Raw genomic sequence first — 12,245 nt, forward strand, 5'->3', positions numbered from 1 at the left:
CCCAGGCATCAGTATGGGCTGGGGGCCGTCCCAGCTTGGGGTCCAGGTAGACACCAAACTGAACATAAACCAGCAATATGTCCTTGTGGCAAAGAAGATGAATGATATGCTAGGATACATTAAAATGAGAATTTACCAGCAGGTGATCTGGTAATCAAGGGAGGTAATCTTTCCTCTCTACTCAGAAGTGAGTCACCCCTGGAGTCCTGCATTAAGGTCCAAGAGGGACATGGACATGTTGGAGAGACTGCAGTGAAAGGTCACAAGGGTGATGAAGGGATTCTAGTTACCTTTCCTATGAGGAAAGGCTGAGAGAGCTGTTCAGGCTGAGAGGGACTGGAGAAGACCAGGCTGTTCAGCCTGGAGAAGACAAGGCTCAGAGGGGTCTCATTAGTGTGTACACTGATGAAAAGAGGACAGAAACAGGCTGCGCTCTGTAGTGCCCAGTGACAGGACCAGAAGCAGTGGGCACACGCTGAAACACAGCAGGTTCTGTCTGAACACCAGGAAACACTTCTTCATTGTGGGGGTGACTGAGCACTAGCATAGGCTGCCCAGAGAGGCTGTGGAGTCTCCATCCGTGGCGATACTCAGAAGCTGCCTGGACATGGCACTGAAGCAGCAGGGGTTGGACCAGCTGACCGCCAGAGCTTGCAACCTCAGCCATCCTGGATTTCAGAGACTGCAGAGAAATAACAGCATGGCAGGGAATCATTCTGCCACAGAGATTAACAGTTCTTTGGTTACTTCAGGTACATGTCCTGCATTTTCTGCTTTCCTTTCAGTTTTCGCTACCCCTTTTTATCAGGGTCCCTTTGGCAGGCCATGGATGACATGACTGGAGAGGAGTTTGGTGATCACTTGCTGAACCTTTGAGGACTGCCAATTTCAGTGATGCACCACATCCTAAAATTAATTAGCTCCTTTATTATGTATCGCCAACCTCTCCTAAACATTGTTCCTTTGGTTTGATTTTCGATTTCTAATAGAAGAATTGGGAAGCACCGCTGATAGCAAGTGTTTCTGATGGCGTTTGCTCCCGCTATGCCATTTTTTGACGGATTTTTCTGTCCAAAAAAGCCGGGCGGCCACCCCTTGGCGCTCCGTGCACCGAGGAGATGCTTTCCATCAGCAAGGGGCACACACAGGCGCGAAACCGGGGCGAGCGGAGCAGAGCCCCCGGGCGGAGGCTCGGCCCGCACCGAGCCCGCGGCGGCGGAGCGGCTCCCGGCGCTGCCCGGCAGCTCCTCGGGCTCCGCGGGGAAGCCGGGCCGGCAGGAGGCGTCTTGCGGCGGCCGGCAGGAGGAGGAGGAGGAAGAGGAGGAGGAGGAGGGCCGAGGCGGGGGTGCCGGCTCTCCCGGAAACAGCGCCGGCCGGCGGCAGAGCGGCGGTGGCTGCCAGCGCTGCCAGGTCGCTCGTGGTCCTGCGCCCTCGCCGCACGCCGGGCGGCTCGGGGCGGCGTGGCGGGCAGCATGGAGCCGGTGCCACGCGAGGAGAAGCCGAACCCGCTGCAGGATGCCAACCTCTGCTCCCGGCTCTTCTTCTGGTGAGCGCCCGGGCAGGGCAGGGGGAGGGCAGCGCCGGAGGCACGGCGCCGAGCTGCCCGCCGGCGAGGAAGGCGCCGAGCACAGCGCCGCTGGCTTCACCTCGCCCGGCCGCTCAGGAGTGCCGAGCCCCGGCTAAAGGTGCCCGGCTCGCACTTGAGCGCGGCTCCCGGAGCGTCCGGGCGGGAGGCAGCGAGCGGGGAAGGGAAGCGGCGGCCGGCGCTGGGCTGCCGGCGGTGACTGTGCAGGCGCGGCTCGGCGCGACCTGCCGCCCACCCCCGCGGGCCCGGCTGTCAGCGCCGCCGGCCGGGGCAGCCCCGGCTCGCAGGTGGGCTGAGGTCTCCTGAGGTGAAGCCGGCAGCCCGCGATAATCCCCGGCTGCGGTCTGGGGACGGCGCAGCCGGGGGCCTGCCTGTCTCGGGCACGGCGGCGCTGAGCCGGGCGGCGCGGCCCCCCCGAGCACGTGTTGGGTTCCCTCGGTCGCTGCGGGAGGACCGGGGCGTCTTCTGCTTCCTGGCGCGGGTAGCCCTGCCCGGGACTGCGTGCAGGGCTGCTCCCAGGCATTGTTCTGCTTCCCCGTTTGAATAACGGGTCGCGGGCAGGGATTGCTCATCCCGGCGAGGCGTGCTGGGCTCGCCTTCGGCGTGAGGCTTTGCCCTGCAGCAGTGAGGCGCTTTCTGACCCGCGTGGGTACGTGGGAGCTCCCCGCCCTGAGGGCTGGCTGGGCGGCATCCTGGCTGCTCTCACCCACACATCTGCTGCCCCCGCTCCGCACGGGCTCGGGGTCTCGCAGAGCGAAGGCTGGCGGTGTTGCCAAAAACTTTACGGGGCCACGTGGCTACCAGCCCAGAGCTAGAGCTTGGTCTCTTACTAGTGGGGACCTCGGCGTGGGTATACAGCTGTACTCAAAGAGGTGAGGAATTGCAGCTCAACATTTTAGTTGCTTTGAACTGTAGTAGGAAAACATGTGCGAAGTAAAACGGGAGAGCACCAAGCTTGTTTGTCCTAGCAGATCCCGTTTGGAAGAGCACTTCCAGAGAAAGATGTTATCCTGCTTCACCTGCTGCAGCCTGAACCAGGGTGCACATGTTGTGTGGTGGAGGAGGGGGAAGGAAGGGAGGGCATGGCGGGTGAAGCTCTTTTTTGGGAAGTCTCTGAAACACAAATAAAAAACTCTTTGATTCTATAAGCAGGTCTGAGCAGGTGCTGAAGTCCCCTTTGGAAGGTAGGGGGATTTTAAAAACCCTGACAAGTTTTAATTAAACATGGTTTTCAGTCAAGGATATGTTCTCAGAGATACTATGTGCAAAAACAAAGAGAATAAGTAAGTTATAATAAAAAGGCAGCTTGTATGCTTGTGCAGAACTGCCTGTGTTCAGCATTTTGACTTTAATATTAGGGATGCCTACGTTGGAAACAGCTTTGTTGTGAAATCCAGGCAGAATGGGATGAACCTAAGTTGGGCATGTAGCATTCCAGGACTGCTTCTGGTCTGTTCCCTTTCCCTTGCTGGAATCTTGTGGTGTTACTGGTAGTTCTGCCAAAACCAATTCAGCTAGATGTGAAAAAAAAAAGCCTGCAGTGCTCATAGCCAGCTTTCTGACTGCTTGTATCATTCTTTTTTTTGGCCTTCTGTATCACTCTGCACATATTGCAGAGAAGCGTTCAACAGGAACAGTGAAGTACCTTAAATTTCCCTAGTTTTAGGCAAGCACCTGAAAGGCTCCTTTTACCCCAGAGGTGGTTTTAGGTTCTTAATTTGCAAAGGGAAAGATAGGTGGAAGGCTGGGCTTGGGTGATGACAGGTCTGCTCCAAGTCCAGAGATCGACTTGGGACTGGAGACTTCACAGTCAGATGTGGGTGTACAGCCATAAGGCTTCTGCTTTGGAAAAGGGTTTAGTGGAGCATGTAGAGCTTTAGAATTTGCCCAGTGTCCTGTTTCTCAGGCTTTTATAGGTGTGTAATTCACAGCAGTGAAAATAGCCTTCTAAAGTCTTGTCTCTTACCTGTGGTGCGTGTGATCACAACTAACATCGGTATGTTAGTCAACAAGCATTAGTGTTTTCGGGGTGTAAATTTCAGCTGAAATGATACATTCCAGCCTGGAGAAGACAAGGCTCAAAATTGAGCCTTGTGGGTAAAATTGAATAAGCAGGGGCTGTCAGTTTTCTGCAGGTTAATACAGTTTTGCATAAAATCCAGGAAGTGTTAAAACACCCTCTCATTTAGCTGTAAAGCTAACTTTAAGGATAACTCTTAGAATTACTCTCCCTTTCTACAACAAGTGTAGCATCTCCCAGCTGTGTGAGTAGTGCTTCATTTTAGCTGATGTCTCACACAGGACATTGTGAGATGTTTTCAACTGGAGAACTGGGAGAACAGTGCCTGAGGAAGGCCATCCTGGGAGTAGCAGCAGCCACCACCCGTGGTTGTGTGCCTGCTCTGCTCTCCACATTCCAGGTATTGGCTGCTTGTTCTCAATGAGGGTAAAAACACGACATTGCAAACTGCTGGGCAAAGGTCCTTCTTATTTTTATTTTGTTTATATTTTTCTCCAAAAATGCAATTTCGCCATTGTGGGGAAACACCCTCCCATTTGTTGCCAGTGGTACAGAATAAAAGCTTACATTATTGCCTGGTGCAAACAGGATCGACTCCTGGGAGAAAAAAAGTCATGTTTTCATTGAGTTATAAATCTCAGGTAATGAGTGTGTGGGCTGAAGAGGCATTCTTCTTCCATTGTTTGAAGCTTGTCTTCTTGATTTTGGGTTGAGACTTTAGCAAGTATGAGCTTGATGAATGTTAAATGCTCCAGCAGTACATTCATGGGAAAGAGCAGCATCTGGATTGTGTGTTAATATTGTTACTTTTCTAGTGCATCCCTTGTGTAATGTTACAAGAATGAAAACTATTTATGACAGAAGTGTGAAGATCAGGGCAGTTGCAAAATATTCTTGTTTTCTGTGTCTATAGCTATATTAACAGAGGTTTATCAAAGCCCAAATTTGCCTTCTGGATGTTTCAGATATTATTGTATCCTCTGACTTTCAAGAGTCACAATTTCCATGCCCGCCAAACTTTTTAAAGCCCTGGCTGGTATTTCAGTTATAGTTTGGAGTGCTTGTATTTCTGATTTACTTCATTTATGTTGTTAGGTTGTTGGCTTTTTTTTAGCTGGCTCAGTTTGCTGGTGAGAATGAGGACTCTGAAGGATGGATAGGAGGATTTGTTTTCTTTTTAAGGTTTGTCCAAGGAAGAGAGAATTCAGCCGTGTTTTTCATGTTTAAACAGCTATTCAGTTGTAGAAAGCTTAGGAATTGAAAAAGCCTTATAGGCCCCCATGCAGTTGAAAACAGCACTTTTTGCATCTTTTTTTCTGATGCAGATGGTGGAGATTATTAAATTAGTAACTTAAGAGAGTACGAATATTTCTCATTTCTGGCTATTAACCCATCTTTGATCATGCATGTTCATTAGGTAGGAAGCATATCTTTATTTGCTCAGAGCACTTGTTCCCTTGAGTTACTAAATATGTTTTTTCTATATAGCAATTGAATTTTTATGCATTTTGCTGTTTGGACGTCAAATCCACTTTAGTGGAAAGTTGCCAAACATAGGGTATGATTAATTTTTTGAAAGACTCAATAACTTTTATGCTGTTAACAATATGAGAAGGAGGGCAAGCTGGAACACCCTGGAAAGAGTATCCAGCATTTTTGTGCAGAGAAGTAAAATAAAGTTCTTCTAGATCTCATACAAATTTTTAACTTCATTTTAATAATAACAGTAATTACGTATCTGTCACAGACTCACCATGACTGTGACAAGTCTTTGGGTGTTTTGGAACACTGAACACTGTCATCATCCTCAGGCTAGATGCCTTTTCACATCATTACTTGACATGCAGCAATTGCCATTACAATAACAGCATTAAAACGTGATCTGAAAACTTGCAGCAAGGCATCTACAGAGTTGTTACTCCGAGGAATAAGTCAGTGATTGGTTTAGCATTACCTGTTAGTGTCTGGCAGCATTGTTTTTATTTACTATATGTGTGCTTTGAGGAGAATGACAAAACCACTCAGTCTTCATGGATCTGCTGTGAAGTGCAGTGGGAAAGAGTAAAAAACAATCTTCATTTTTGGGTTTAAGTGTAGTAGACATGTAAGTCCCAGGATTCTGAGTGAGGGCAGTATGTAGCTGCTTGCCTGACCAAATGTCCTCATGTCACAGATTTCTCTTGTAGCAGTGTAAATAGCTACACACCTTATTTAACTTCCTCCTCCTCTCTCACCCTGCAACTTAGATTCAGAAAGGCCGCTGACTGATTTCACTAGATTTCTCAGGCAGCCTAAGTATTGCCTGCTTATCTGTCTTCAAGTGTTTCTTGCCTTGCATTGAAAGAAGTTATGGAAATAATTCATCATTGGTTTTGGATATTTCAACTGGGCTCCAGTAGTGCCACCAATAAAGTTGGTTTGTGTTCTTTGCTGTGTCAACGAACAGATTTGGCTGTGATGATTTTACATTTACTTAACATGAAAATATCAGGCTTTGTGACTTGCCTGGGATCTTGCCTGATACTTAGTGAATTCCCATGGTCAATGCCTGAAATTGTGTGGTAATGCCACTTTTGTAAAGACCTCTGAGGTGGCTAAGGTCATTACTGACTTACTGGTGCAGGACAGTTGTGGTACTGTAAGAAACTCTGAAGAAATATGTAAGCATTTTCAGTATAGATAAACAGAAGGCACATTTTCTGTACCCTGAGATGGGAATTGCACTTGCTTCTCTTTTTCTCCTGGATGAAAAAAGACTGAGGATCATACATACAACTTTTTTGAAAGATAATGCCTTGTTTGTTCATTTATCAGATATTTAATATCCTGCTGTCAAATTTGAATCATTTGTTCTCTCGAGCTACTGCATTAATTTTTAAGTTTTGCATGTTTATTTGCAAGATGTCTGTATTATGCAAAAGAAAATACTTGAAAATCGTTGTTTATGAGCTAGTAAAGTTAAAATATGTGGATAAAGAGTGCTAAATAGATTATATGGATTACAGCAAGTGTGTATAAACTGTTGAAGTGTTAGCATTTGCTGTCTACTGTAAATATCTGTGCTTAGATATGCAGTTAGATGAACTGTTAAGAGTATAATGAAACACAGACTATTTGCCTTTGGAATGCTTATGTAAAGCCTGCTGTGTAATTTATGAGAGAAAATGTCTTCTAATTCCTGCAAAACTTCAAAACTAAGATTATGTCATGATGCTGTTTTTGTCTTCTTTTCCAAAAATAATTTCCCTATCCTGCTTCTAGAAAACTAGGCCGTATGTAGAGTGGAGGAGGAAGATAACCCAGTTAGATTTTGGGAGTGGAAGGTTGAAAAGACCAGTCATCTATTTTAGGTTATTTGTTTTGTATCTCTGGCACTGTACCATTTGTAATACCAGTGGGAACTCACAGGGCATTTTAATTCTCCCTGTTTCCATTGCCTGTCAGAAAGGATGTTAATACAGAAATTCCCACCATTAGATCCTTCTTTAATGAGTAATTACTGAACTTTATAAGTCACAATCTTCGGACCTTTACATCAAATCTTTGGTACTTTAGTATTTTCTTGATCTGTGGTTGCTGGGTTTGGAATTAATATTTTTATGATAGTCTTTAATTTTTAATATTTTAATGATAGTCTTTGAAATGCCACAGGTACAGGTGATACCACTCCTCTCTCCTCTGCTTCTAGGCCTGCAGAAAATGTTAGTTTGCAGTATGCTCCCCCCTTCTTCTTGCCATGTCTGTGCTTTTTGCTGTCTGAAATACCAGGAAGTATGCTAGATTAATAAGGTAATTCTGTACCTGGTTGATAAACAGTATGAAAACAGCCTGCAATGAATACAGTCCAATACCAGTTGTGTTACTGTCAGCATCAGAAAATGGGTGTTCAGCAGCTTAGCTGCTCACACTGGGCTGTGGAAAAAGCAGCAGCTTGGAAGATGAGATGGAGCTGGGTATCAAAGGTTAATACAGCTGGTATTGAAACTGGAAGCCTGAAGGGCGTCTTTGAGTTAATATGGCTTTGAAGTAATTTCATTGTATTCCTATTTTTTCCTTCTGTAAGCAATGAGGAAAGCTGCTCTTTAATCCACATTAAGCTGGGGAGGGAAGTTGCAACCAAAACACAGTTGAAAAGCATCTGAAGAAATACACCAGACTTACTTTGCTTATTTTATTACTTGTGGACGACTGCCTTCATAAAGAGAAGTGGGAGAAAGCAACTTACTAATGAGAATGGATGAACATGTGAAATGGAAAGCTTAAAAAAAATAATCACGTGGTGACTACAAACTGTTGCTAGGATATTTATGAATTCTTGCAAAATGACTCTGTCTGTGTGTCCTTCCTTCTGTACATCCAGAAAGCCAGCAGTGATCCTCTGGACTGAGAGCAAGCACAGCAGTGCTGAATTGCATTGCTGGTGTAAAGTGTCAGATCACAAAGGTGGGTAAGGAACAGTGCAGTGAGGCAGGCAGACTCCTGGGGTGAACCAGGGAGAATAAGCAATGTGCATTATTATCCAAATAGCCTGTGAGGAAACCCCATTTATTTTATCAAAAAAGCCATCTCTAAAGTAGGTAATTAAAGAGAAAAAAAAAGTGTTACTTTGCAGCTTTGTTGTTGTAGTAGTGCTTCCAAGCTGCTCAAGGGAGACAAAATCCTAGTGTTACAGAAGAATTTGAGTAAACAAAGACTCTCCTGTGCAACTGTTGAAAAATAACTGGACATTGAGTGTAAACAGGTGATGCTTGCAATGTAATGCACAAATAAGCTGAAGAGGAATGGGGAAAGTGCAGTTTGTAAACTTTATGGAATTAGTTGATGAGAGCATACCGGATGTGGCTTTGACTGGGTGCTGTAAAATTGACCAGAAATTAAACTTATGCTTATTATTACAAATACAGAAAATATTTTCCTAATCAGGCAAGCAGTTTGTGTAATCTGATTTTTCTGACTTGTTCTGTGATAAAGCAGGAGCTCTTGTGAAACTGATGAGAAAGAAATTTTGCACTTGTGCAAAGGAAGGTACTGTAATATGCAAGTGACAGACTGTGGGGTGGTTGTTGTGGGGCTGGTCAAGGCAATTGAGACTTGTGGGTGCACCCAGGGCCCTTACAGACACATCCTTTGATCTTAGGACGTTTTTTATTTGTCTCAGCTTTGTAATGTAATTGCAAATGCTTCTTGGCTGATGTTTTTTGACAGACTTTATCAGTTTATAAAGAACTTGCAGTGTATGCTTGGGTTTCTGGAAAGGTCTGCAAGCCTGCTCTGCAGTGTGAGAATAGTACTTTTTGGAGTATTTGCAAGCAGGACATGATACAAGCCCAGAGGTACAGCAGGTCCCATCCCTGTGTTATTGAACCATTTGAGCTGGACACTATTAGTTTCATATACCTACCTGTAATGTATTTCTTCTTTGGCTGATAGGAAATTATTCTGGGATGATAGGAAATCTTAATTTACAAGGCTTCATTTTTAGGAAATTTTATTTCATGTATGAAGCAGAATAGCATGACTAGCCTTAATGATGCTGCCTTTTGGATAGCAGGGCCTGTTTCTCTTTCATGCTGTCTTTGAAGAAGGGAACAACTTCTCTTAGGAGGGTAAACAAACACTGGCTTAGCTTTTTTCTGCAATCCTAAAGGCTTTCCAGTATCTTGGTGGAGTTGCTGTCATAACAATTGGTAAAAATTGGACTTTTCCCGAGCAACCAAGTAAATTGTGGCTGGTTGACTGTGTTGTAATCTTAAAGGGTGTGTAATGTCAGGGCCCAGGAGTAGGGAAATGCAGGAAGTGAATGTTTATATTGTGGTCTTTGTGTATCTGCTGGTTCAGAAATGAATCACTTTCTTTTTTTATCAGTGCCCAAGATACTGCTGCAGAGGTGAAAAGCCTTTTGGGGTCAGAACAGTGATTTACTGTTTCACAGCTGGCTCCCTCTGGGTTTGCACCAGGTTATAGAGTGATTTTTAAATTTATTTTTTTAATCTTTATTCCAAGTGACATCAGTATTCTGGCAGTACCAGGGACTTATTCTGGGCATGTTTCCAGACTGATGTCTTTGATCAGCTAATCGTTTTGATAGAACAGAGGCATTCCCAGCAGAACACAAGGTACTCAGGATTCTTACAGATACTCACATTTTTATGCTTAGGTCATGCTAGGAAGGATTTGGGCTAAGCTCTTTGAAAGGCATCATGTGAATCTTGTGTTCTGAAAGAGTAACTAAAATGAAACAATGTGTAGAAAAAAAATTTTTCAAAATTCCTAGTGAACAGGAAGGTACCTGGGAAAAGTAAAGACAGTTACTAAGGAGTCCTGTTTTTGTTGAAGTTGAATAACTTCTTCAGAAAGAAATACAGAAAGGCAGTGTGAGTCTTACCTCCCCAGCATGTTGTTCCTCTTTTTCTTGCAGTAAAATAGATTAGTGTTGAGTCCATCATTGGGGAGAGAGGAGGGCTTTGCATGTCTGTCTATATATTTACTTAATTTCTTTAATTTATGTTATTATTCAGCTTTCTTATTAAAGAATAATGCAATTTGCACACGTCCTCACACATTCTGTTTTCATAACAAATGCTGATTTTTTTGTGAGCTGTTTTTAATACTCTTTGAAGAGATCTGTGCTGGCTGATCTCATTCTGACAAAAGACAGACCACTCTAATGAGATGTCTTCCTTTATGGCTATGTTGGGGTTTCAGGGACGTTCTTTATGTAGGCCTTTGCTGTATTTGTCAGCCTCCTCTAGCAGCCCTCTGACAGCACTCTGATTTAACTGAGCCTTCAGGCAAGAGAAGGGCTTGGTTGGTTTTTGTGTGTTACAAATGTGTGACTTGAGTAACAGCGGGTTGTGTGAAATAGGTTGGTCTCAGTTCTGCTCTGAGTGCAGAGAATTCCACAGGGCATAATCTGCATGTGGCATTCAGGTGGAAACTTTTACTTTAATGACTGATTAGGAGCATGTGCTAACTCTTCTGTCTGGAAGTAGCCCTTCCAGCATAAAGTTCCGGATGCATCAGTGAAAGGGTGATACTCAAACTCTTCTTGCTGTACTTAGGGTTTGCACAAGACCTCATTCTTGGGATGAAAGCCCTTCAAGGACTAACCATCGTTTGAAAAGAAAAATGTTTAACCTTCTTCTAAAGGTCTTAAACTATACTCTGTTAATACAACATACTGTTAAAAGCTTTTTTACTCCTGAGGTCTCCATAGCAGTAGCTCTTAAAGATGCATGTTTTGGGGGACACTAGTCAAAGGTCAACAATGGATGATTTTTAAAACTTTTTATACAATTTTTTTCCCTAACCTTACAGAAATGTGGGCTTGTGCTGGGTCTTTGTCATGTTGTCCATTATAATAAATGACTCAGAATATGAATTGCTACAGTTTTCTGCTTACTCTTGATTGTTTTACCTTGTGTTCTTTCATGTTAACATAGGTTGTAGTGCAATATATTAGTCTTCTCAATGTTATGGTTTTAACTGGTGGAAAAAAGGGAGAAACCCTGAAGTAGCACTAGGTCTCACTGGAACCAATAGCCTTGAGACTTCTGACAGTTTTTACCCTGCACTATCATCTCTCTGCTCCTTAAATCTTTTTCAAATTCACTCACACTGTAGGTACAGTGTGTAGATGGGGGTGGGGGGCGAGTGACAAGGGATTTACTGCAAACTCTTAAGAAATCCTTAGTGGAGCTGGGCATATAATCTGTAAGTTGTTTTGGGTGTTTAAGGACAAACTGGATGGCTCTTATAGTCCTGTACACTTGAGAGTGTTGTCTTTCAGCGGGTTACTTTGCAGTGGACTGCACATCTGTGGTCAGCACGTGCTGCTCTTGGCTGTAGTGGGAAATCAAATGCCATCAGGACTGAGCAATTGCCTTCAGCAGAAGGCATTATTCTTCCTGTTGCCTGCCTGTGGTTTTTTGAACCGTGTAAGTAGAGGAATGGTGTTCTGCTGAGTAAGATTAAAAGCATTGGTTTTATTTTTTAAGACTGTATATTTAAGTCTGTTTGTAAAGTGTCTTTTGTTTTCCTCTGTGTACTCTGCTGCGTGCAGAAAGTACTTTATTCAGCACTGCTGAGGCCACAGTTGGGGCCCTGAATCCGGTTCTGGGGTCCCCAGTACAAGAGAGACATGGACACACTGGAAAGAGCACAGCAAAGGGTCACAGCAATGATTAAGGGTTTGGAACATCTCTTCTGGGAGAAAAGGCTGAGAGAGCTGGAACTGTTCATCCTGGAGAGGAGAAGATCAGGGGGATATCATCGATATAGAGAAATGTTGAGGGGAGGGTAGAAGGTGGGCAGAGCCAGGCTCTTTGCAGTAGTGTCCAGGAGCAGGGTCAGAGGCAGTGGGGCCACAAACTGAGTAACAAGAGGTTCCCTCTGAACATCATGAAACACTTCTTTGCTGTGAGGGTGATTGAGCACTGTCGTAGGCTGCTTGGAGAGGTTATGAAATCTTTGTGGAGATCTTCAGAAGCAGTCGGGACATCGTCCTGGACAACCAGCTCTAGGTGGCCGTGCTTGAGCAGAAGGGTTTGGACCAGCTGACCTCCAGATGTCCCTTCTGACACAATCCCAGCCTTTCTGTGATTCTGTAATAAATATCCTATTTATGTTCCATGTTAAATG

General features: G+C 44.6%; 1 protein-coding gene across 2 annotated transcripts in view; it reads left to right on the forward strand.

The window, feature by feature from the left end:
* The first annotated feature begins 1,353 nt into the window (after window positions 1-1,353).
* Window positions 1,354-12,245, forward strand: part of ABCC4 (ATP binding cassette subfamily C member 4 (PEL blood group)) — a 140,557-nt gene continuing 129,665 nt past the window's right edge. Inside the window, exon 1 of one of the 2 annotated variants that reach the window (XM_064408441.1) lies at window positions 1,354-1,546. In XM_064408441.1, the coding sequence (XP_064264511.1) occupies window positions 1,473-1,546 (74 nt within the window). In that variant the 5' untranslated portion in view covers window positions 1,354-1,472. The remainder of the gene's footprint in view (window positions 1,547-12,245) is intronic. The other variant, XM_064408440.1, reaches the window with a different exon arrangement.

This window comes from Passer domesticus, chromosome 2, assembly GCF_036417665.1.
Source record: "Passer domesticus isolate bPasDom1 chromosome 2, bPasDom1.hap1, whole genome shotgun sequence".
Classification (NCBI taxonomy): Eukaryota; Metazoa; Chordata; class Aves; order Passeriformes; family Passeridae; genus Passer; species Passer domesticus.